The 25,717-nt window shown below is 61.8% G+C and overlaps 1 protein-coding gene across 4 annotated transcripts in view; it reads right to left on the minus strand.

Moving 5' to 3' along the window:
* TRAPPC9 (trafficking protein particle complex 9) overlaps nt 2,494–25,717 on the minus strand; it is a 391,636-nt gene continuing 368,412 nt past the window's right edge. For all 4 annotated transcript variants that reach the window (XM_018058608.1, XM_018058607.1, XM_018058610.1 and 1 more), the window contains 2 exons: nt 3,861–4,081; nt 2,494–3,319 (listed from right to left, as the gene is read on the minus strand). In XM_018058608.1, coding sequence (XP_017914097.1) covers nt 3,152–3,319; nt 3,861–4,081 — 389 coding nt within the window. In that variant the 3' untranslated portion in view covers nt 2,494–3,151. The remainder of the gene's footprint in view (nt 3,320–3,860; nt 4,082–25,717) is intronic.

Consider the following 25,717-nt stretch of genomic DNA (forward strand, 5'->3'; position numbering starts at 1 on the left):
CGACATTACAAAGGATACAGATGGGGAGGCGCCCAGGGCGAGGTCTGGGAGGGTCCCGGGTGCAGGCACTTCTGTCCCTGTGGAGCTGGCATGGACGGCCTCTGGCTCATGGATGTATTCACCGACCAGGAAGCCCTCCACATCCGCCGTGGAGGCCGTTCTAAGAGGGCTCCATCTTGCAGGCTTGATCAATTAACTTACCCTCCAGCCCCCTCTCCCCTCCTGGACAGTAAGGGTGGGATAGGAAGGTCCAAGTTTCTGGTCTCGCTAGGCCTTTCTGGTGACCACGCTGAAGCCACCCAGGAGCCCAGCCAAAGCGGCCTCTTCAGAACAAAAGGCGCTCCTTTCACCCAGGAAATTCCAAGGGGGTGAAAGAGCTGTATCGGAGGCTGAGGGCAGAGACCCAGTGTCTGCTACGTCACACTCAGCTCATCCTGGAAAATGGCCGTGGCAAGCCCCCACTCCTGGCCCCCAAGGTTCCCTGGAATTCTCATCGCCCCCAGGGCTCCCAAGGCCAGTGCCTGATCTGTTCACGACTGAGGACGGCTGGTGTTCAGGGATGACCCCTGCGGGCTGGACACACACCGGCCAGCTCGTGCTGCTGAGGGCGGGCGGGGGCGGGGGCCGCCTTCTCACTCCCCCCAGGCTCCTTGGGGAAGGCAGCCCTGGGGACCCGCAGGTCCTTCTGCACTGGCTTGTCCCTGCCCCACCCCTCGTTCCCCTGCGGGGGTCCCCCACCTCCCAGACGTGCTTGTGTGCCCCAGGGCCCTCAAGCGAAGCCCCTCCCTGGGCCGGCCTGTACAAGCAGCCAGGTGCGTGCTCCGGGCAGGCCTCAGGAGAAGCAAGGCCCGAGAGGGTGGAGGCTGGTGGGGTGGAGGGAAAGGGTGCCGCAGGCCTCGCGGCAGCTCTGTGTTTGCATTAGTGCTCCCTCCCCGCCACCGCAGGGCAGCTCAGCCCCGCTCGGGGCAATACAGGACGCCCACCCTCAGCCCAGCTCCCGGCAGGCGACAACCCGCCTGCAAAACCGCCAGGGGCAGCCTGGCCCATGAGGTGCGGGCTTAGGCCTTGAGACAGAGCTGTGAGTTCCCACCTTCCCCACCGGTGACCCCGCCGGGGAGATGGAGGCTGAGAGCTGGCTCAGGCTGCCCATGGCCCTGAGCTCCGTCCCCCCGAGCAGGCGAAGGCAGCTGTCGGGGGTGGGGGGGTCCAAGGCTGGTTACAGGACACCCACCTCCAAGCTTCACTTGACTTCTGGAGGCCAGTGTCACCCCCAAACAACTTCCCAGGTGTGTGTGTATCTCAGTACCCCTGTCTGCGTGGGGCTCTGCCCAGCAGGGCCGGGTCTCTGCCACGCCTGGCTCTGGGAGGCGCTGACCAGGAGACACGTGCAGGGTCCTGGGGTGAGGCGGACCCAGGAGCTCTCTGCTGCCCTGAGCCTGAAGCTCTGCTTGAGAGGTTTTCTAACCAGGGTGCACCAGTCCCCGGGAAGGGGTGCCCGTCTCTGAAGTCTGGGGGCTCCCAGCGGCCTGGTGCCCCAGGCCCATGACGGCCTGCTCCCTGCACCTCCCGCTCTGCTCCATGAGTGGGTCAGCCATGGCCCTGCTGCCGTGAGGAAACGGGGGGACCCGGGAGCCTCAGACACCTCTGGCTTCTCCCTAGCCCCGCTCTGTGCCTTGGGACCCTCACCCTCTCTCCAGCCCAGGACCCTGCTCAGGACAGGCAGTTTGCTGGACAAGGCCTGCCTGAGGGTGCCTGGGCAGGGGTAGGGGGCTCGGAGCCCGCCTGGAGTGAGGGCGGCAGGTGGGGGGCGGCTGCCCAGGGTGGGGGCGCTGAGTGAACCCGGGAGCTATGAGGGGGAGTAGGCGAAGGCAACCATCACGGGGGGCGGGGTGGGTCCAAGGCTGGTTACAGGACACCCACCTCCAAGCTTCACCTCGACTTCTGGAGGCGAGCGTCACCCCCAAACACCTTCCCAAGTGTGTGTGTATCTCAGGTGTGTGCTGAGTCGCTCTGCCGTGTCCGACTCTTTGTGACCCCATGGGCTATACAGTCCATGGAATTCTCCAGGCCTGAATACTGGAGTAGGTAGCCTTTCCCTTCTCCAGGGGATCTTCCCAATCCAGGGATGGAACCCAGGTCTCCCGCATCGCAGGCGGATTCTTTACCAGCTGAGCCACCAGGGAAGCCCGTGTGTATCTCAGGAGAGGAAGTGAAAGGCTGGGGAGGCCAGAGCCATCCTGGGGGCTCGGGGCCACGGTGCCGGGATTCGAGACAGTGTTTACAGAGAGATGAGAAACAGGCCCAAAGAGCACATGCTTGGGGAGGGGCTAGGGTTCACAGGGACAGATGGACACGGCTCCAACCCTGCTGGCCACCGGCCATGCGTGCCGTGGTGGGTTGCAGGAATCCCTACCTGAGCTGGGGGCCGACAAGCTGGGCGGGGTGGGGGGCGGCCGCCTGACTGCGCTGGACAAGCAGAGGCAAGGATGCAGGTGACCAGAAGAGAAGCAAGGCAGGCCCTTTATTGGAGAATCTGTCACCGATACACAGACACACACAGGCCACGCCCCCGAGCCCGGCCTGGAACCAGCCCAGGGCCCAGGACAGCTGAGGCAGGGGTGTCCACTCCCAGGGGCAGCGGGAAACTCTCAGTGTCACCCACGGTGCCATATCTCCCAGCTCTGCTGCCTCGGGGTCCCCAGGAGAAGAGCCAGCCCTCGGGGGATTCCAAGGGCCGAGGGGCCCGAGGGAGGCTCGGCAGACCCGCCCGGGAAGGGCTGCTCCCTCATGCTTGCCTTCTCTTCCTGCCAGCTGGGTTGTGAACCCCAGGTCACGAGAACAGTTGTAGGGACCCCAGGCCTGGGCTGGGTGGATGGGCCACACTGCGGGGTCTGGGTCAGCATCTGCCATAGCCCAAGCTCGCAGGGGGGCCCCGACGGGCAGGGTGGGAAGGGGCGAGGCTGCCGCGTGCGGGGCCCCTGCGAGTCCCAGAGAGGACGCGGCAGGCAGACGTGGGGGCTGCGGGCTGGGGGTCGGGTGGCCAGGAGGAGGGGACAGGCATCGCGGCAGCAGCCATGGCCCCATCCCCGGGGAGGGGGGCCCCTGGTCATCTCTCCCTGCAGGATCAGGGACCCGGGACGGGGCGGGGCGCTCAGGCTTGCGCCTCCAGGGCGCGCACGTGCACGCTGGGCAGGCAGAACCAGGATGGGGGCAGCTCCTTGCTGGGGCCGTCCTCGTGGAACCGGATGTGGAGGAAGAAGTCGCCCGTGTAGAGGAAGAGGAGCGCCCCGAGGCAGGCCGCCTGGCCTGACGGCTGCACCTGAGAGAGGAGGCAGAGGTGAGAGCCAGGAGCCACGGGGCCCCTAAAGCCCGGGGAGACCCAGGGCCAACTGGACGTGGGGGCGGGGAAGGACCCCCAGGCCTGGCTCCGCGACCCTCCAGGGCTTCTCTGCGCTGTTGCCCCCGGCAAGTCCCTGCACCTCTCTGCGCCTCAGCTCCTGTCCCGGGAAGGAGCTGACAGCACCTCCTTCCCTGGGCTGTCTGGGGGTCAGCGAGCTGGGGAGTGTTTGGGGCCAAAGGCGCATGCCCACCGGTGAGCAGAGTAGGAGGACTGTGCCTCATGACCTCATCTGCTCCTCTGGGCACAGTGACTGCTGAGCAAGGGGGAGCTGCTTACAGCAGGCAGGCCAATGGTGCCCTGGATGCCCCATCCCAGCTCCTCAACAGCCCCGCCTCGCCATCGTGGCCCTGCTCCCGGGACTCATGTATGGGGACTCTCCTGGGGTCTCCAGGAGAGTCAGGCGGACAAGGGTCAATGTGGAGCCTCTGCACCTGCCGCCCCAGGGGAGGGCCCCACGCACCTTGTCCAGGTAGAAGGTGCCGGAGCCCACGAAGGACACGGCATGGTGCAGGTCGTAGTTGTGCACGCCGTTCTGGTGGTCCTGGAAGGGCACCACGCTGAGGGCAAAGGGGCCCACGCTGCGCGGGCTCCTGTTGGTCAGCCGCACCTCCAGGCGCACCAGGTCGCCCACCTGGCAGGCCACCGCCTGGCAGTCACAGGGCTGTCCGTCCACCAGCACGTCTGCAGGGACACAGGGCGCCAGAGCATCAGGGCCCTGGCCACCCGCCTGCCTCCCCCGTTCACCGGCTCCTCCACCCGCCACAGCTGCCGCCCGCGCTGTGCCAGCCTGGGGGCGGGTTACCTGCAGGCCCCAGCACCTGCTCTCCTGACCTGCAGGCTGGGGGTTCCCGGGGGGGCCTCCTAGATGCCCCCAGCTGGAAGGGCTAATCTCTGGCCCTGACCCTCAGGGGCTCCTGCAGGTGGCAAGCAGCCAGGAGAGGGACTCGGACCTGGAGGGGACCATGCGCAGGCCAAGGACCAGGCAGGGGCCCGGCCAGGTGGGCCTTTATGGAGTCACCTGCAGGGTGACCTGCCCAGAGGCCCCCGTGAGGGCTGGGCTGGCCCTGGGGGCACCAGGGAAACGTGACAGCAGCTGGGGGGAGGCCCGGGGGTCACGGAGCAGGCCGAGCACTGTCAGGCAGGGGACAGGGAACAAGAGGCTGCACGGGGTGAGGGGTCAGGCAGGCAGACGGGAGAGGCCATGCTGTGACCCCCGAGCAGGCCAGCTGGAGGACTGCTCTCTGGCCCGGTCGCAAGGCACAGGCTGGGAGGTCAGAGGGATGAGTGTCCTGAAAGCAGGCAGAGGAAGGAGGAGCTGAGCAGCTTCTCCTGAGTCCTGCCACTCGCCTTCCCTGGGCCCTGGAGTCCTCTCCTTTAGGAGATAAGAGGAAAGTCTACTTCACAGAGGTTTTGCGAGAACCAGAAACCCGAAAGCAGGGGGATGGGGCGCACGGCCGCCCTGCTGGATCTTATCACTGGTGCCCACATCCACCCTGGGCAGCAGAGACTGTGCGGGCGGGCCAGGTCCCGGACCGGCTTTAATCCCCAGCCCACAGGGACAATTGGCATTTATGCAGCTTCTCCAGGCCCTTCCTCACCTGGGCTGGCGGTGAATGTGATGGGTGCAGGTAAGCCGGCGTGGCGCCGACGCAATAGACAGAGAGCGCCCGGGACCCAGTCCTGCCAGCCTCTCCTGGGACGCTGTGTCCAGGAGGGCCGCAGATCACAGACTACCTGCCGGCAGGCGACATGCAGAACCTGGAGGGCCCCAGCCCCAGGGAAGGGGCCCCCCGGAGAGGTCAGGAGGGGTGTCCCAGCCTGGAGGCCTGTCTCCTGACCCTCAGGCTGTGGGGGAGCCATGCGCCAGAGACCTCGACCTGGGGGTTCCTTGGGAGCGGTGGGCGGGACACACAGAACGCCAGCTCTGTGAGGGCTAGCTTTCTTCCTGAGAGACCCCCAGAACCCTGGGCCTGTGCCACCCGAGTGGGGTGTGGGAGACAGTGACACCCCCGAAGACGTCCACGCCCTACCCCCTGGAGCCCGAGCCGGGTGTTCCCGCACGTGGCAAGGACCCTGAGGAGCTGAGCAGCTTGGAGCATCCGGGTGGCCCGATGTCATCATCTCCAAGGTTGTAAGGGCAGGAGGGGCAGGAGAGAGCCCGGGGAGGCTGTGTGGCCGGGGAGGCAGAAGACACTCAGAACAAAAGGGAGCTTTGACCACAGGGTGGCCACTGACACCAGTCTCCAGACCCTGAGCCAGGTTCCCCCCACGCCTGTTTCCAGTCACACTGCCTCTCCACCCCAGTCCTGCAGGCCCGGCCCGGCCCGGCCCCAGGGCCTCTGCACCGGCGGCACACCTGGGCCCCGGGAGAGGCGGCCTCTAACCACGCAGCACAGCGCCGTCCTGCCCAGCACTCCCTCATGCCGCATCTCCTGGCCTCAGCATCTTCTCTCAAGTCCCCTCGTCTGCCCACCTGTTTGTTCACTGTGTTCCTCTCTTCTTGCCCCAGCACCTGGGCCAGGCAGGCGCCCTTCTATTTCATCTTTGTTGACCAAATGAATGGATGAATCAGAGAGCGAATGAGTGGGCTGTGGGGCTGGGGTCAGTTCAGCTCAGTTTGGTTGCTCAGCCGTGTCTGACTCTTTGCGACCGCATGGACGGAAGCACGCCAGGCCTCGTTGTCCATCACCAACTCCCGGAGTCCACCCAAACCCATGTCCATTGAGTCGGTGATGCCATCCAACCATCTCATCCTCTGTCGTCCCCTTCTCCTCCCGCCCTCAATTTTTCCCAGCATCAGGGTCTTTTCAAATGAGTCAGTTCTTCACATCAGGTGGTCAAAGTATTGGAGTTTCAGCTTCAGCATCAGTCCTTCCAATGAATATTCAGGACTGATTTCCTTTAGGATGGACTGGTTGGATCTCCTTGCTGTACAAGGGACTCTCAAGAGGCTCAAATCCCTCTCAAGGGGCTCAAGGGCCCCTTGGGACCCCTGGAGCTCAAAGAGACTGGGCCAGCCCCTCGAGTGTCCCACAGAGGGGACCTCAGAACCAAGCTGCCGCCGCCCGGCTCTGATCCCAACTCGCGTGCCAGGCTTTTGTGGAGGAGATTCTTCGTGCAGGAGCAGCTCGTGTTGTAAGAAACCTCCTGGGAGCGGATTAGCCTCTTTCCTTGGAGCATTAAATCGGGCCACAGTCCATCTCCTCCCGCCGCCCCCAGCCCGCTTCTCCTTCACTTTTAATACCAGCCAGCATCACGGACTTCATTCTATCCAGCCCAGGATCCCTCCCGAAGCGGCTGCCGCGTTTATGCTACAGCACGTCGCCAGGCTCTGGCAGGAACACGGCTATAAATAGAAGGCGAGAGGAGGGAAGGGCCTGTGGGGCCCACTCCAGCGAGGGAGGCGCGGGGAGAAAGGCAGCTGGCCAGTGCCAGCCATAGGCGGCCACCGTGGGGACGCGGGGCGGGGTTCACGCGGGGAGAGCACGCGGGGGGGGGGGAGCTGGCTGCACCTGAAGGCAGAGTGAGCACGATGCTGTCCCCCCGCACCCCCCCTCCAGAGCCTCCCCCAAGGCCAAGAAGCCTCCCCCAGCAGCCTCACGGGCTCCTGGAGGGCAGAGGGTACAGGGCACAGGCGTGGTTTCCACAGGCTTTGAGCAGGGATGCTGAGGTGTAGAGAGGAGATGGGGCTGCCAGGGCCCTGGCGGAGGGTCTGCCACCCGGAGCGGGGGTGGGGAGGGTGCTCCTATTTCTGGAGCTGGGGCCAGGTCTTTCTGCCTCGGCTTCCCCTCTCTCCCAGGAGGGGTGGGAAGAGCTCTGCTTCCCCAGGCGGGGCCAGTTTTAGACCCCCGCCCAGCCTCACCGAACGCAGCCTCTGCTGCACTCTGTGCCTGGAGGGAGCTGGCCTTCCTGGTTCCCAGGAGACACGGGGCACAGCACTCACTGCAGAGGGCTCCTGGCTCAGAGGAGCCTAGCAGCAGGGGCAGGGCCCGGGGGGAGGGGGTGTCCCGGCTCGGCCTCTGCACCCAGGGCCCCTCTCCCTCTCCACCTCCCCCCACAGGCACTGCCTGCCTCTCATTTCACCATTACTGTTCTTGGGGGTGACAGCAGCTCCTGAGGGCACCCTGGCCAGTGTCCTGAGGTTTCATCATCTCACGCAGTCCCCAGACCAAGCCCGCCAGGTGGCGCGGACACGGCCTCACTTACAGGGGTCCCAGTGGGGAGAGGCCCGCGGCCACCCAGGTGCACAGCTGAGCACTCAGCTCCCTCGGGAACCCTGATGGCCAGGGCATGCGTTATTTTTCATACAGCTTTACTGAGATTTAGTTCACAAACCACAGCTCACCCACTGAAGTGCACAATTCCATGGCTTTTCACCTATTCCCAGATCTGAGCAACCATCACTACAGGCAACGTGAGAGTGTTTTTATCACCTCCAAAAGCAACCCCCTGCCCCTTCTCCTCTCCCACCTGTCCCCTACCCCCAAACAACCAGGATTCAAGCTTCCAGCTCTACAGACACCCCAATTCTATGGACTGTCACACAAGAGTGGGGAACCACTCCGTTCTCCAGGCAATCTTCCCGACCCAGGGATCAAACCTGGGTCTCCTGCATTGCAGGCAGATTCTTTACTGTCTGAGCCAGCAGGGAAGCCCCCATAACCACACATACTCGGTCTTTAAGAGCAGGCTTCTCTCCCCTAGTGTGATGCTGCTGGGGCTCAGTCTGTGGGCGTCTATGCCTTGCTCCTTCTCATGATGGACACACCACAGCTGGGCATCCACGTGTTTGTGGACGGGCACCCGAGTGCCTCCACCCTTATCTGTTGTGAGCAATGCCACTGCCGACGCTCGAGGACAGTGTCTGTGTGGACACAGTTCTCTGGTTCCCGAGGGCACACACCTCGGAGCGGAATTGCCGGTTGGAGTTGGAGGAGGAGGGGGCGGCATTTAACCAGCCGAGGGATCACCAGGCTGTGCTCTGCGGCAGCGGCGTGACCTCGCCGTCACGCCCGCCGTGTTCAGACCCTCTACGTTCCTCCCAGCACTTGCACTGCCCACCTTTTCTGTCCAGCCATCCCAGCACATGGCCCAGTGGCATCTCCTGCCAAAACCGTGCCTGGCCAGGCTGCTACGGCCCTCGTGGTCCACAGGGTGGACCGGTGTCTCTGCCCTCTGATCCAGACACAGGTTTGCAAAGGCCTCCTTTCTGGTCTTATTCACTCATCTCTCCCTGGCTGGGAGCCTTCTGGAATTCCAATCCCTTAACCCCACTTGTCCCTCTGGGGCCGAAGGCCGGGATGTAGACTGGGCCCCTCTCCCCATGAGCATGGCAGAGGACAGAGGGCTGGGCAGACCCGAGGCCAGCACAGCGCGTCAGGACCTGGACTCCCGAAAGGCAGCTGGGAGCAGGGGCTCCGGAGCCAAGAGGAGGGCTGGGTGGAGATCAGAGCCTGAGGACGGCAAGTCAGGCACAGGACGGCAAGTCAGGCACAGGCCAGCAGTCAGGCCGGCCCTGCGGCGTCCACAGCGTCTCTCCAGTATGGTCCATGGAGTGGGTGGGTGTGAAGGTTAGGGGTGGGCAGACGCTCCTGGCACGTGAGAGGCACTTGCCAAATGGCTGTGAACAGTCCGGCAGTTCTAAACCACTGTGGGCTTCTCAAAAGAAAAGACCTGCCTGGCGGCTCCCTGGAGTTGCGCTTCCTAGGTCTGTTCTGACGTGTGTGTGTATGTGTGTCCAGGGCCAAGGGCACTCTGTGAGGCATGGACAATGGGCAGGGTGGGCCTCTGGGTGGAGCCTACACAGCATGCTCCCCTGGGGGCCGAAGGAGACACGGAAAACATCAGCAGGCCCCAAGGTCACAGGCAAGTCACTTTTCAGGGGCGAAGAAGGGGGCTCGTGGATTTCGTGTTCAACTGACTCATCTGACGGTCTGCTGTTCCTTCCTTAGGGCCTGGCTCCCACAGTCGGTGGTGGAGGCCTGTTCTTCCCTGGAGCCCGGACTCCTGACAAGGACACTGTTCTGGGCTCACCTTTCTTTCTGGGCTTTTGGTTTCTTTGACAAAACTGGCTAAGCAGACTTACAGTCTGATTCTGGACACAACAGAATCTTTAGAGACACAAGGAGGAATGAGTGAGGGGAAGGCCTGAGAGGAGCCGGAGAGAGTCAGGTTCTCAAAGATCTACCAAGCGGGCTTCAGCTAAGATGTATTTGAATTTCAAATTTCACAAGGCACACACATTTTTCTAGTTGACATAAATCTTGGATGGGCCTAGATTTTAGAGCCAAATTTGATTCAGGCAAGGCTAGGTTTGAGAATTAATCAAGCTTTGTCACCCTTTAAATGAAGCGCAAAAGAAAAGAAGAAAAAAAAAAACCTCAAATGAGAAAAGACTAATAGCTGAGCCTTGGGATGTGGGCTGAGAACCAAGGCAAAGCCCCTGGCCAGTGAGTTTTGCTTCACCCTCCTCAACACCAGAGTCCTTGGGAGAAGGCATGGGCAGACTAGCAGAAAACCCTGTAATTTCCAACGATCCAGTAAAAAGCGGTGAACTTCCTCTACTGCAAACGTAGCTAGTTGCTCTGTAGGCAGCCAGGGCAGCAAGTCTTCCCTGGGTACCAATGAGAGCCAAGTCACTGACCTACTCTCTGTGGCTATTAGGAAACTCAGATACAAGAGTGTACTGACCTAGGGAACCATGTGGGCCTTCAGCACCCACATTTCAGCTCACAAGCACAAGCACGCGTGCACGCATGCACACACAGCCTCTTCTAGCATGCCCACTCCTCCAAGTCTTCACCAACTGCACCAAATATGGTTTCCCTTAGTCCCGAAGTTTCCAATGTTGCTTTGCTATTTTCCTGAAAGAGTTGGCAAAAGAGGTTAGAAGCGCAGAAATGCCCCGCAGGTGGGGGTGACGGTGTTCTGGGGGAGGATATTACACAAAAGTAGGCAGTGGGCATCTGGGGAGGAGGTGTGAAACCACACAGTCCCCCTGCACCCACCCTGCCCTCTGAGCCTCCCTCCCTGTGGGGGAGGGGGTGGCTCCTTCTGTCCGCTGTGCGGGGCTCAGACAGGGGGATGCACCAGGGGCAGGGCTGCTCCTGAGAGCTCAGCTCGGGCTGCCCGGGGCCTCAGGGTCATGGGCTCGTCCTGCCCTTGGGCGCTCATCAAGGTGGGCGCTGCGTGAGACCAGGGCTCTGCTCTCAAGGCGCCAAACGTCGTGTGTTTTTAACAGTCACTGAGGTAGCTAATTAGTTCATAAACCAGAATGCCTCCTCCCCAGAACCCAGGGAGGGAGACTGCTCCAGACCCACACATGTAATTACCCTCCAGTTGAGAACAGCTCCTGAGGAGCCGTTTGGCTCTCTTGGGTAAATAATTTACTTTTACAACTTTTCATTAAAGATTAAAGGGAATTAAATTAAAATTAAGGCGAGCTGGAGTTGGAGGGGGGATGTATGAGGCTGGGAGCTGGCTCATGGAGATGTTCTCGGGCTTCCTGGGCACGTCTGTGCAGGGGCCGGTTGGTGGGGAGCCCCAGGCGGCCATGGCCCACGTGGACCATGGCTGCTGGGGACCCTGTGAACCTGCTTCAGTGACAGGGAGTAACACACTCAGCCCACACCACCCACCGGGTCAGCGGTCCCCCTGCCGTGGTTTTCCCCCCGGGCTGGTGGGCCAGGTGAGCAGGGTGGCGGAGCTCAGCCACAGGACATCCTGGTTCCGGGAGAGCCAGAGCTTCTGTCTCCTCCCCTGATGCAGCCAGAGGGCTGGGGTGCAGAGCCAGGAGACGGCTGAGCTCCAAACCAGGGCAGAGACATGCCCGACAGGCTCAAGGGGTGACGGCGGGGACCACAGGTGAACCGGGAGACGGCTGAGCTCCAACCCAGGGCATAGACGTGCCCAACCGGCTCGAGGGGTGACAGCGGGGACCATGGGTGAACCAGGAGACGGCTGAGCTCCAACCCAGGGCAGAGACGTGCCCGACCGGCTCGAGGCGTGATGGCGGGGACCACGGATGAGCTGGGAGACGGCTGAGCTCAAACCCAGGGCAGAGACGTGCCCGACAGGCTCGAGGGGTGACAGCGGGGACCATGGGTGAACCAGGAGACGGCTGAGCTCCAACCCAGGGCAGAGACGTGCCCGACCGGCTCGAGGCGTGATGGCGGGGACCACGGATGAGCTGGGAGACGGCTGAGCTCAAACCCAGGGCAGAGACGTGCCCGACAGGCTCGAGGGGTGACAGCGGGGACCATGGGTGAACCAGGAGACGGCTGAGCTCCAACCCAGGGCAGAGACGTGCCCGACCGGCTCGAGGCGTGATGGCGGGGACCACGGATGAGCTGGGAGACGGCTGAGCTCAAACCCAGGGCAGAGACGTGCCTGACCGGCTCGAGGGGTGACAGCGGGGACCATGGGTGAACCGGGAGACGGCTGAGCTCCAACCCAGGGCAGAGACGTGCCCGACCGGCTCGAGGGGTGATGGCGGGGACCACGGATGAGCTGGGAGACGGCTGAGCTCAAACCCAGGGCAGAGATGTGCCTGACCGGCTCGAGGGGTGACAGCGGGGACCATGGGTGAACCGGGAGACGGCTGAGCTCCAACCCAGGGCAGAGACGTGCCCGACCGGCTCGAGGGGTGACGGCGGGGACCACAGGCAGCAGTGCACGCGCAGCTCAAGGCCGGGCGGGTGTGAAGAGCCTGTGTTCGGGGCAGGGTCTCGCCGGAGGGTGCCACGCTGCTGGCTGGCCCTCTGTCTCCCCCCTGGCAGTGCGCCCCAGCCCCCGGGGGCTTAAGGCCCTGCCCACCCACCCCGTCCGCCTGGGGGCCTGCTGGGCTGGCCCTTCCCTCATGGAACACTTGCTCTGAGACGTTCTGGCGGGCGGAGGCCAGCTGGGTGTTCACCAAACCAGTCCCTTAGCGGTAAGGTGCGGACGCGAGCCTGAGTCGTGGCCAGGGGACAGTAGGAGGACAATGGCACATGCCCCGCAAAGCTGGCCCACAAACTCATCCCTCCTGCAGCCCCTGCTCGGCCGAGTGACAGAACTAAAGATGCTGGATGGGTCAGGGGAGGAGCCACAGGATAAGGGCAGCGGTGTGGTGGGCGGGGGTCCCTGAGCCCCAGATAGACCCCACCACCCACACCACGAGACACAGAGCAAGGCTGCTGTGTTGGGCCCCTGAAATTTGGGGCTGTCTGTTATAGCTGTGCAGCTTACAGGCCTCCAGGGCTCGTCTATCCAAATCGTCTCCCTTCAGAAGGGGCACTGGGACCCGGTACGGAGCCGGTGTGCCCAGGGCCGGGCTGCGAATCTGATGCTGGGTGGGTCCTGGGATCCGGGGGCCCCTCCCTTCCCCTCTGGAACAGAGCTGCCTTCTGCACAGGGAACACCACTGCCGCACGCTGGAGACAGGGCCTCCATTAAGTCCTCTGCCTTCAACCTTCTCTTTCTGGACAAGCACCTCAACTGACGATAAACCAGGGGGAAAAACAGGACAAAAGGATGAATGCTGTGCCTGCTGGCTGGGGGCATTATGCAAAGACATCATTCTGAGGACAGCAGAGAATTTAAAATGACTCCGCTGTCCCCGAGCAGCGTCCCTACCTTTTCAATCTCTCATTTTTCATCTTCTCTTAAGACTCAATAAGGCGGCGATCGCTGCCACCCAGGCAGGCCCTCCACAGCTCCTGTGGCTCTGTGTCCAGCCTGGTCCTCCCCACAAGGTCACCCCAGCCCCAGACCACCTGCCCGCAGGGTCAGACCGCACAGGCGGCTGCCGGCACCAGGAGGATAGGGAGGAATCTACGACCTTCCTTCCCAGATGAGAGGGCTGAGGGCTGGAGGGAGGGGCACGCTGGGGGAAGAGGTCATCCCAGCGGGCATGGGCAGGGGCTGTGCAGCTGGTTTCATGCCACTGGACCTTTGCACAGGCTGTTGAAGCTGCCCTGTCTGCCTGTCCAGCTCAGCCTCACCTGAGCTGCGCTCAGCACTCGGCATTTACCTGGGGTCCTCCCTGCCCAAAAATGGGTGCACGCTTCCCTCCGTCCCCCGGTGCCCAGCAGGGCCCAGGTACCTTGGGTCTCCCCAGGATTTGCAGACCTTCTGCTGTCTGGTAGCGGGGCCAGGCGTAGAAGCCAGGTCTCTGGATTCCTGGGTCAGTCCAGAGGGTTGGAGGGTAGGGGGAGACAGCCAAGAAGAGAAAGGGTTTCCATTGAGAAGATGTAAAAGGGTGTCGATACAGGATTGATGGCCTTCAGAGTCTTCTAGACCAAGCTGAAGACCCCCTGCCGCTCCTCCTCTGCTTGCCCTTCCCCAGCGCCCTGTGACACCCCTCCTGCCATCCATCACCCCCTCACAGGACCCCCGATACTCTCTGCCTTGCCAGCTCCTCTGGTCCTTTCCAAAACTCAGCTCGAGCAGCACTCTCTCCAGGAAGACTTCCTGAATCACACCCAGCTTTGCACAAGGCTATATCATGTATAGCCTCATGCCAGGATTTTCTGTTGACAAAATGTCTCATTGATTTGAAGCTCATTGAAGGTGAGCTTTTCGAAGGCAGGGCTCAGGGTTCAGTCACTGAACTGATGAATGAACAAGGCCTGCCTATGGCTTGCTGTGTGACCTTAGGGAAATCACTTAACTTCTCTGAGCCTCTGCTTGCTCATCTATATGTAACATGGGAGGAATGAACTGGATGGCTTCAAGACAGGCTTCACGGTGTTCAGGCCTGGGCTCATCCCTCCAGGTCCACTTCAGACCACTCTCTCTGCTGAGCCAGGGCGGCATGCAGGCTCACTTGGCATCTAGTTGCTATGCCAGGACTGTCCCCCCACAGTCCCCAGTCTCAGCCTTTTTGCACACGGCCCAGGGCCTGACACCTGCCTGGTGCTCGATCAACATTTATCATGTCAAACAGACTCTTTAAGCAGTGATAGCCAAAGCTTCCCATAGACACGTAGCATCCCAGAGCACACAGATCATTCAGGAAGGACACGGGCCACAAGAGAACCTGCCGAGTGGCCTGTGCGCCCGAACTACGGGAGCTGGGCCGCTGGACAGACGGCGGTGCTGAGCCGGCTGCCCTGCGCTGGACTGGGATCAGGGTCGGGCCACTCCTGGCCGTGAGAAAGGGTGCCCGTTGAGCCCCCAGGGCACTTCCCTGCCAAGGCTTGGCCACCAGCCCTTTGGCAGGTGGGCTTAGGGGCTCAGGAGGAGGCAGTAAGGGGGTCCCCCGTGGACCCTCTGCCCAGGCCAGGGCGAGCAGCACTGCAGAAAGCCCCTTGGTGGAGCTTGCAGTGTGGGGGGTGGGGGGGGGGCTGAGGCCTGCACAAACCCACTGCCCCTGCCCCGACCCGGGGCACAGGGGTCAGACAGGGCAGGGAGACTCCAGAGCAGACCAGCCTGCAGACAATGGGCCCAGCCGGCCGTCCACACGGCGAGGATCTTGTGCTGGGCCTAAGCATCCTCACCAGAGGCGACCCTGTGGACGGAAGCCCTGGCCTGGCTTCTCAGGCGGGGCCCTGAGCATCCCAGAGATTCCGGGGGGCTGACACACATGAGGGTCCAGACTTTCTTGGACTAAGGCAGGCCCCCTGAAAATGAGTGCGGGCCCACCGGCTCCGGGCCCAACTCCCGGGGGACCACGCCAGCTCCTGTCTGCTGCCCTCCGTGTCCCCTCCACTGGAGATGTGCCCAGCGGAGAACAGGTGTCCAGGGGCCGCTGCCTCTCCTACCGGCCAGGCCCTCCGTGTGCAGAGGAGGAGCTGGGGCCAGGCCGCAGCCCTGTCCTGCATGGTGCCCTGTGAAAGGCTCCGGGGCTGGGCCAGGCTCAGGCTACGGGGCCACCTGGGCATCCCTGAGCTGGAAGAGAAGGCCCTTGCCCAGGGGCTCACGGCTGACTTGTGGCCCTCTGCTCCCAGATGGGCCTCGCGCCACTCTGGAAGGACTGCTGGCTTCTCTGATGCACTCAGTGTCCCCAGAGGCCCCACAGCCAAGGTTTCCCCCTCTCCCTGCAGGCCCCTGTGCCCTTGCTCCCTCCTCCAAGAAGCCCTCTTGTACCTGCCCAAATAGAGCAAGGAGCCCCTAAAGCTCCTGCCCGCCCAATTCCTGGCCCTGTCTGTCTCTGAGCTTAAAGCTCTGAGCTGCGACTGCTTCTTTCTCAGCACCAAGCAGGGCGTGAGCTCCTCCAAGGTCACCAGGGCTCCATAGCCCACAGCAGGGAGGCTCCAGGCCCTTAGTCCCTGCTCAGACCCCCTGGCAGCCCCCTCAGCATCGGTTGATGGAACGGGTGAGCTCTTAAATCTCCTCCAGGTCACGGCACTTCCCATCTTTTCTGGTGGTGACTTCCGCATGTCTGGCCCTGCTACAGAAAACAGCAGGCCTGTCTCCCCGAACCCCAGCCTCAGGGCCTGTGTTTAAGTTTGCAGAGGACGAACTTCTCACCCCCTTGGCTGGGGACCCCTATGAGAAGGCCTCTCAGCTCAGGGGCTGTGTCCACCCTCTGCTCCCATGAATGGGGTTGAGCCTCAGTAGAAAGCTGACGTGGGCCTCACTGGTTGTTTGCCCAGTGGTTTCTCATTAACTGAAAATGAAAAATTAAAGACAAAAAGTCACCAGGGATGCAGGAGGGTGGGGGTGGGGATTAGGGGCCCATGGATGACCCTGGGGAACTCGGCCTCCACCACTCCCCAGGACACAGTCACCTCCTGGGACCCCGTGCCGGGGTCCGCAGCTCAGGTGCGGCAGAGCTGGGGCAAGTCCAGGCCCGTGTAACCTCACCAGACCCCTCACGAAACCAGGCTGTGTCTCCGCAGCCTTCATGACCTGCCAGCAAAGGCTGAGCGAGGCCAGGAGGGGTCCGCCTGCTCCTGTGTCCCCAGCAGGTGCTCAGGACATGCAGTGACCTGTGCCCCCAACCAAAGTCCTGCAGCAGTAGGCACACCACGGCCGCCACCTGCCCAGGGCCACTGGGGCCCCCCACGGGGCTCGGGAAACATGCAGCGGTGTGTGGGGCCGCCTCTTCCCCGGGGAGCTGGGGGCACGGCAGCGCGATGTCATCAGGGCACCAAGCTCTGGAGGGCGCACGTGAGCCCTGCCCACCCTAGGGGACTATGAGATCCCGGTGTCCTGGGCGGTGAGGGGGTCTCTGGTCTAGGAGCCGGCAGGCCCGTCTGAGAGCCCTGGTTGAGCTTGGGAAATGCCATGTTTGTGGCTCAGTGAGTGGGCCTGGCACCCAAAGGCTGGTACAAAAGAAACCCGGGTCACTTGCATTCCCCCTAACAGCTCATCACCAGGCCTATGGCATCTGTGGCCTAAATCTCACCCCAACCACGCCAAAGATGTGGGGGCCTCGGGACTCCAGGCCTGGGTTCAGAACCCCATGCCAGATGGATAGCCAAAACCTGTGTCTCTGTGTTGGAGCATGCGAATGGTACGTGATCAGCCACGGGGCCCTGGCCAAGGCCCGAGGAGCGGCTGCGGAGGCTGACCAAACCATAACCCAAACCCTAAACCCTAACCCCTAATCTTAACCCTAAGCTTAAACCCCAAACCCTAACCCCTAATCATAGGCCCCAACCCTAACTCTAACCCCCAACCACAAACCCTAACCACAAACCTAATGCCTAACCCTGACACTAACCCCTAACCTCAAATACTAATCCTAACCCTAAACCCTAACCCTAAACCTAACCCTAATCCTAACCCCTAACTGTAACCCCAACCCATAACTGTAACCCAAACCCTAACCCTAAACCCCAACCCCTAACCCTCACCCAAACCCTAACCCCTAACTCTAAACCCAACCCTAAGCCTAACCCTAACCCTAAACCCAACCCCAACCCCTAACTCTAAACCCAACCCCTAACTCTAACCCTAAACCCTAAGCCTAACCCTAAACCTAAACCCTACCCCCAACCCTAACCCTGCAGCGCCGCTGTCCTCCCTGCCCCCGCTGCACCCATGAAGCAAACCCTCTGCCTCTTTCACCTCCCCTCCGCCCCCAGCAGCCCCCAACTTCCGCACATGCCATGGTCCCTTCATCCACCCACATGACCCAGAGCCCTGCCTCCCCGTAGATGGTCGATGGCGTCTCTCAGGCCGGGCTCACGAGAGAGGCTGAGCCTCTCAGCCCTGAACAGGCCGGGAACTCCAGCAGGTCTGCGGACTTGCAGGCCCCCAGCCCCAAAGCCCAGAGACAAGGAGCTCCCCGTCCTTCTGGCTCAGCGACTGTCTAAAGGGCCAGAGGCCAGAAAACGTCTTGGGAGATGAGTTCACTCAGCCCTGACAGCTGGGGAACCCGGGAGCCGTGGGAATTCATCAGGGCGTGGGGGTGCTGTGGGGCTCACTGGGTTCTGGGAGTCCCTGGGGCCTGTGCCAGCCACCCTAGAGCTCCTCCTCGTGTGACGACACTCTGGGTTGTAAGACGGTGGGTTCACAGCTCACCGCCGCTCGGGTGGGCACTGGTCAGAGACTCCTTTAACCGTTGTGCCCCCCAGCACCCCGCCCCCCTGCTGCAGAGAAGGTATCAGTGTTGCCATTTTACGGATGAGAAGGCTGAAGCCCAGGGAAGTTAAGGAAAGGCTTGGTATCACTTGGGCTGCCCCACACCCGTGCTTATGCCTGGGACAACTTGACTTAGTCCTGGCGGCCCGTCAGACTCCTCGCCCCTCCAGGAAGTCTGACCTGAGCTCCAGGCCAACCTCTCCAACCTCACCTGACCCCCAGACGGCGTCACAGCTGCCCCTTCCGCCCAGAACCGCCTTCTCTGGGCTCTGAGCCCATGCCCCCTCCCCTCTGAAACCTGGCCCCCATGCCAAGCTCCTCCAGGCCCTCAATTCTGCTCCAGTACACACAGCAGACCAGGCCCCCAGCTGCCCCATGTGGCATCAGATGGACCCTGTAGACGCCACCAGACGCTCCTTTTCACTCCCACCTCCAGCAATGCCACTCTACCCCTGCTTCAAGAGAGGCCCCGAGGATGGGGTGAGTGTGGGGGGTGAGTGCAGCTCCCAGGCTGGGGGTCAGGGCAGCGTGGGGGTAAGGGCAGAGAAAGGTGTGCAGGGTGAGGGTCCCTGGAGGGAGGGCTTGGGGCTGAGAAGCACAGAGGAGGTGATGCCTGGCTCGGAGAAGCTTGTGAAGGAGCAGGTGTGGCGACTTTGAATCGCTGAGCTGGAGGGGACGGGGTGATTATTCAGCCTCTCTGCCCCACCCTCACGCCCTCCTGGTTTGACCAGTCAGCCTCCTCCCATCACGTGAGAGGCAGCCCATACCTCTCTGGGCCCGCACAGCACTCCTTCCAGGAGAAAAAGGGAATGCTTAGAAGCAACGTGGACGCTGAGTGCATGCTGTGTTGTCTGCTTAATTAGCAGGAAAGCCATTCTGGCCCCAGAGCAGCACCCTGGAGAGGGGTCCAAGGCTTCTGACACGTGGGGGCAGGCTGCCGAGGCCTTTGCTGCCAAGGGCTGGGGAAGAGACCCGGGAGGCCACGCTGCCAGCTGGGCTCAGGGTGGGAGCACAGGTGGGGACTGCCTCCCCTGGGGCCAGATGCTCAGCAGCTCTAAACCAGGCTGGCCAGCCAGGACGGAAGGCACTTCACCCTCCTAGCCTGACACACACACCTCCATCGTGGCTGGGAGCCCAGGTTTGCCAGCATGGCCCTTGGAGTCCGGGGCCGGGACAGGACGCGGTGTGAGCACTGGCGCCGGGCGGTCCCCTCCCTCTGCACCCGGAGTGCGAGCTCAGCCACTTCAGTCGTGTCCGACTCTGCGCGACCCCATGGACTGTAGGCTCCTCTCTCTGTGGGATTCTCCAGGCAGGAACGCTAGAGTGGGTTGCTGTGCCCTGTTCCCAGCTCCAGCGCCCCTCATGCCCGGTCTGGCTGCCCCCCTGCCCCCCTGCTGTCCCCACTCCCTAAGCGGTCCCCGCCCCCCGCCCCCCGCCCCCGGCTCTGTACCAAGTTCAGGTGCAGATCCCTGACTGACACGCTCCGCAGCACACAAAGCCATGAGGAGAACAGATGGCCCTCCACAGGGGACGGGGTCTCCTCGCTGCACCCCCACACACACCGATCAGGGGGAGGCCCCAGTCTGAACAGGCTGGATCACAGCTGAAGGTACCTTGGCGGTGCCTGCTGCTACACACAGGTCAGCCCGCCCCAACTCGAGGCTGGTACCAAGTTCAGGTGCAGATCCCTGACTAAGGGAAGGGAGAGCTGCTGCTTTAGAGACCCCTGAAGAAAGGCTGTAATGAGCACGTCAGGAGCCGGAATGCAAATCAGGACACTGGAAACAGTTTGTTCTCCAGAACAATTTCATCATTGCCACCACCACCTCCTTCCAAGGAGCGCCTGCTTGCTTAGGAAGCGGGTGAGCCAGTCAGGCCAGGCTCCACGGGGCCAGAAGCCCTGGGCAGCCCCTCTTTGCTGCAGCTCACCCAAAAAGTGAGGGTGGAAACCCAGGCCCAGGCTCCGGGGGTCACAGGGCTGCACGGCTGGGGTGGAACCCTGAGCCCACCACTAGCCACACCACCACCCAGCTTCCTGGAAGTGGAACAGGTCTTAGTAACGGGGCTGGTGGAAACTTCTATGTTCTCTCATCAAACAGGAAAGAGAGGAGTATTTACTGAGGGCCTTGGCTTGACACTAGCCGGATGCAGATACAGCAGCAGGCACGTTTCAAATGACTGTCTTCTCAGTAGCCTAGTAAGTGAGGGTTAAGAGAAAGAAAAATACCCAGGCTCGGAGAGGCTAAGTGATGTGATTGTACCCTCGGGTGGCGCTGGGGTTAAAGCGTGTCTCTGTCTGAACGCACGGGTCAGGGTCTTTCACGAAAACCACACTAAGGCCTGGCCTTCTGGAAGAATGAGACACACCATGGACTCATCCAGGCAAATGACTCTCTACTGAAATCCCTTTATCTGGTCCTAGAGAAGCAGGATCTGGGGAAAGCTGTGGTCCGTCTTCCCCTGCAGAGAGCCCTTTAGGTCTGTCCTTCCGTCCGTCTGTTCACCCAGCTCAGGTGTTCTCACTGAGCCCACAGGAAAGCAGCAGACAAGTGCACACACACACACGTGCGCACACACACACGTGCACACACACACGCACACGTCTCAGCTGGCTGGGCGGGCAGACCTGAGGAGTGGAGGAGGAGGGCAGGGTGGGAGGCTGGTACACACTGGCTGTCAGGGACGTTCTCTGTGAGCAGGGGCCAGACGTACAGACAGACACCCGGAGAAAGAGTGCTGGCGAAGGGAGAGTGGGTGCGGAGGCCCCAGGGACCAGGCAGAAGCGTGTGGTCCTTCCATCAGGTGAGATGGAAAACACAGGGGACCCTGGCCTTGCGGGCTCCCCGGGGCTGCAGGAGCCAGGAGTGTGGGATGGGAGCTGAGCCCGTCAGGGGGCTCCCACAAGTGACGGGGGAGCGACGGAGCGGCGGCAGTGATGGAAGGCGCAGTCAGACCCGGCGGTGTTCTGGAGGCTTCGTGAGCGCATCGCTGGTGTGGAAGGCACCCAGGGGTGGAGCCTGAGCCACCGCGTGAGCTCATTAGGGAGCAGGCCACTGGGGAGTCTGGAGTAAGCAGAACATGATTTGGGCGTGGTGAGTGGCACAGCCTCTTAGACACCCAGGGAGGTGTGTGAGGGGCTGAGGACAGGCGTGGACACAGACACGTGTCCTGGTACGCACGCACCTCGGAAACACCGCGCTCCATGAGAGCTGGGTGCAAAGCCACGTGCCGTGAGATGCACTGATGTGGGCTGTCCAGAACAGGCAGATGGCGAGGGAGGAAGCAGATGGGCGGTCGCCGGGGGCCCTGGGGGAGATGGGCAGTGACAACTGGGAACGGACTTCCGTGGCGGGGCCAGGAGGCTGCTCCGAAACCAGGCCTCGGTGCCGGCTGCCTGGCTCTGTGAAGACACCAGGACCAGAGGGGCAAAACCCCGTGACAGACAAGCCACGTCTCCGCTTTAAGGAAGGAGCTGAGGGCGGCGGTGGAAGCAGAGCTGCACTGGATGAGGATCCAGGCGCAGGTCAGAGCCCAGGGGCCCCGCGACGCCTGGAGGTGGGGGATGAGGAGAGACAGCAGGGGAGCGGGCGGCTGACCCCAGGGAGAAACGTGCCCCAGGAGCCGAGTGGACAAGGCGTGAGGAGGACGATGTGATGGACAGTGACAGTGCAGTGACAGGACAGGTGACGGGGCCAGGGCCCCGGGCAGTGAGCGAGGGGAAGGAGGGGGCTCGAGAGGGCCTGGGGGAGGGAGGAGCAGGTGGGAGCACTCACTGAAGCTGCGGCTGCAAAGGCGGAGGATGGGGGCCACAGGAGGCGCGACACCACGGGGGTCGAGTGCCATCCTGGAGGGAGGCGGGCACGGGAGGCGGCGGTGAGAGCAGGACAGAGCCCGTCGCAGAGGGAGGGCCCTGGGGAGGCCCCAGGGAGGACGCCCACAGCCCACGCCCCTGGCCGCACTTCACACTAGGCTCCAGCACGGCCCTTGTCTTGGAGCGGCCGCCCCTGCTTTCCCAGCACCAGGTTGGACGCCCACTTAGCCAGGTTGCTTACCCCTCCAGCGAGTGCACTTCCAGAGTCTGAATGCCCAGACACACCAGTCTCACAGCCGTCATCGTGGGGGAGCCCTTGTCCCCAGGGCTTCCGTGTGGACCAAGGGAAGGATGGCCAGATCTGAGCCAGCCAGGCCTAGGGGATCTGAGTCCCCTCGCCCAGGTGGGCTTTGGGCGTCGGATCCCGCCAGTGGGTTCCAAGGGCCTCGGGGTTCCAATGGCCTCGGGGAAAGTGTGTGTGTTCTGGTCCCATGGCTGCATGTCTCTGCCACCCACTCCTGCCACCACCCCATGAGATGATACCCCTCCAGGGTTTCTATCTTCTCTCCCGGCTCAGGCCTAGCACCTGGCACACAGCAGGTCTTCAGCACCGCAAGACCGATGGTCATTAAAGGCACTCTGTGGTCAGTTTCGGTCAGCAGATACTTGGGTTCCCCCAGAGGAACACTGAGCACCTCTCTGGGCTGCCCAGAGCTGGGGGAGGGTCTCATCCCACATCGATGCACCCTGCCAGCCCTCCCTGCCCCCGGCTGGTTCGTCTGTCCTCCACCCTAATGCTCCTTGCTTACAGACCATGCTCAGAAGGGGTCTGGGTAGACGCTGGAGTTCTGGGGGCAGGAGGAGGGAGGACCAGGCAGAGCTGTGAAGAGTCCACAGCGGGTGGGGGCTCTGAAAGCTCAGCCCACCTCCACAGGGTCCTGGCCGCCCCCCTGGAAGGACAGGCATGCGGTGTGGACTTGTGCGAGTCTGCACCTTCCTGGATAGATTGTGCAGAGTTTTCACCCGATCCTTGAGATACCCTGGGTCCCTGAGGGGTTAGCGGCCAGTGTCTTGAAGGACGGTTGGGCCCAGGCAGGAGAAGGAGAGGTGAGGGAAAGAGACTGAGTTAAGAGGAGGAAACAGGAAAGGAGAATGAAGGTGGGTCTGAGATTCGTGCGCGGCTCAGAATCCCCATCAGGGACTGATAAGAGAAGGCGGATTCTGAAGTCCCTCGGGCAGGCTACGGAGCTGGGGTCCAGGGGGAAGGGCAGGCCCCACGCGCTGAGCTGGGGAGACTCTGGAGGCTGAAAGCAAGAGCAGCAGGCGTGGGTGTGTGAGACCCGTGTTCTCAGAATGCAAGGCCCGCTCCACTCTGCTCGAGTTACATCCAAGAGCATCCTTCTCCCACAGGTGGGTCTGCACCCACAGGGCGAGGACGATCCATCCAGACCACACGCCCCTGGCACCCCTCCATCAGGGACCTCAGTGGGGCTGGGAGTGGGAGACTCACTCAGCCAGGTTCTCTGGCACCCGATCCGGAGCTCGGAAACCGGCAGTGGCCCCTTTAAGGACGCAGAGCTCTTTATCCCCCAAAGGGTTACAAGTACAAAAATAATCACGGAGCAGTTTTCATAGACACAACATAAAACACACAAAGCGACTCAACAGTGGGGTGTTTTGCTTTTTTCCCCTTTTTCACAAGGCCCCAAGGGGACCTGCCAACCCCCTTTGTCCCCAAACATTGAGAAACAGCCACGGGAAGGAAGAGGAGCTTCCCTGCTTTGTGGGGGCGGAGACTTGTCCCTGGGCGGGTGGCCTCCCAGCTCCACCCCAACAGAGTCCTAAGGCCCTGCCCCACCACCCTGGGACCGGTCCTCTGCAGTGCCCCGAGGCCCCAGCCCATCTCTGAGCCTCCATCCCCCGGGTGAGCATGACGGCTGTGTGCTCATAAGCCCCCAAGGTGACAGGCCGCTTTTCTGCAAATGAAAACTGCGGCCCCACCTGCAGCCTTCCTTCAAAACACAGGACTGACCCCTGCACCAAGGTCTCTGATACCAGACACCCGCTCACATCAGGGCTCTCAGGTTTACCGCCCCCTGGAGTTCGCAGGGGTCAGGCCACGTCGGGGCACTTCTGATTCCTCCTCTGTAACATGCTAACCTGGCATCACGTGGGGATGCGCAAGCTAGTCCCTGAAAACGCACTCAGCCCAAGGTGTTTGCCCTTAGGGCCTCCAATTCCAAGGTCCCCACCAGGGAAGACCACCGAGGGGTCTCAGGGCTGGGGTCTGCCTGCACCGGCGTCCGAACCTGGCTCCTCCCAAGCACCTTCCTCAAGGGGAAAGCCAGGCCCACGTGGCATCCCCTGCGAGCGTCTGTTCTCCAGAGGGCATCGCTGGTCTGGGTGTCCACGAGCTTGCTGCTATAGCGTCGTCACAGGTCCTGACTCCCTACTACGAGCGTGCCCCCCGCATGACTGCGAGCCCGGGCACAAGCCCACTGCCAGTCACAGCACTGTACCTGCTGCTGCCCCCTCCTGAGGCCCACGGTGACGACCACAGCCTTCACACAACACCTGTCTCACTGCTCACAACAGCGGTGCCAGGTGGGAAGGGCAAGTCCTCAGATCACAGGTGACAGGCAGCCTCCGAGGGCTCTGGGAGCACGCCACCTGCCCCGTCTGATCACAAAGCCCCGCTTTCCTCGCTGCCACGTGTTCTGAAGCAGGTGGTCAGGCAGCTCCATGCAGGGAGAAACGCAAGGCATCAGCAGACGAAGCCTGAGACAGAGAGACGGGCCCAGGTGGGGGTTCGGGCAGAAGGTGGGAGGGCAGGGAGAAGCTTCCAGATGCAGGAGACGTGGGAGCTAAGGGCAGAGATGGGAAGGTGGTGGAAGCTGGCCGGGCCCACACTCTGAACAGAGGCAGGAACCCAGCAGAAATGCCAGGGCTGCGTCCAAGGAGAAGCACAGACAGCTGATGCCCACGTGGCGAGAAGCCAAGCCCGGGCAGAGAAAGCAGAGAGGAGGCCGTGCTTTTCCGTGCTGACCCAGTGGACTGGCACTGGTTTCTAAGGAAAACACGAGCCACTGCTGGCAAGCGTCAAGGGAAATGGATATTTACAGACACGGCTGGTTAGCATCTAGACGCTATAGTGTGTATGCAGGGCAATCTCGAATTAAGTAGCAAACAGCCTCGAGAAACAGACACAACGAGTGGGTGATTTCACTTCAAGGAGGTTACTGGTGTGGGTGCATTTGGATTATAACACGGAGAGACCGGAAACCGCCTACGGTCCAAAAATAGAGGGGACAGGCTACATAGATTGGGAAACATACATCACATAGGTTAGCGTATGAAAGGACACTATGCAGCCACGAACCATTGTGTTGTAGGTGTACAGCTGCTACGGAAAGACGCTGTGCACGTGAAGAAGGATAATTAGGCACCTCTACTTTCCGTTCCATCCCGTCTTCATAAAAGATGCACACAGGGACTAATTCAGACGACGATAAGCCTCTTTGCTCCTGGTCACCACTTCTGCATTATGGGATTGCTGCTATACTTAACTTCTTTGTGAGCGCCTGTATTATATGGACACCAGTGTATGCCATGTCTAAAGCTGGGGCTACATTGTCAGATTCATTTACTAAAACGCTACCACCTGCAGCTCAGAATGTGACTGCATTTGGAGTGTTGGAAGTGTTAAGCCACTCAATCGTGGCTGGCTCTGTGCGACCCTGTGGACTGTAGCCCACCAGGCTCCTTTGTCCTTGGGATTCTCCAGGCGAGAATACTGGAGAGGGTGGCCATTCCCTTCTCCAGGGGATCTTCGCAGCCCAGGGATCGAACCCAGTTTCCCTGCGTTGCAGGCAGATTGTTTACCATCTGATCCACTAGGGACGCCCACTAGGGAAGTATTTGGAGAGCTGGCCCTTAAAGAGGTAATTAAACTAAAAGGGGCTCCTCAGGGTGGGCCCCAGTCCAGTGTGGCCAGT

Source organism: Capra hircus, chromosome 14, assembly GCF_001704415.2.
Source record: "Capra hircus breed San Clemente chromosome 14, ASM170441v1, whole genome shotgun sequence".
Lineage (NCBI taxonomy): Eukaryota > Metazoa > Chordata > Mammalia > Artiodactyla > Bovidae > Capra > Capra hircus.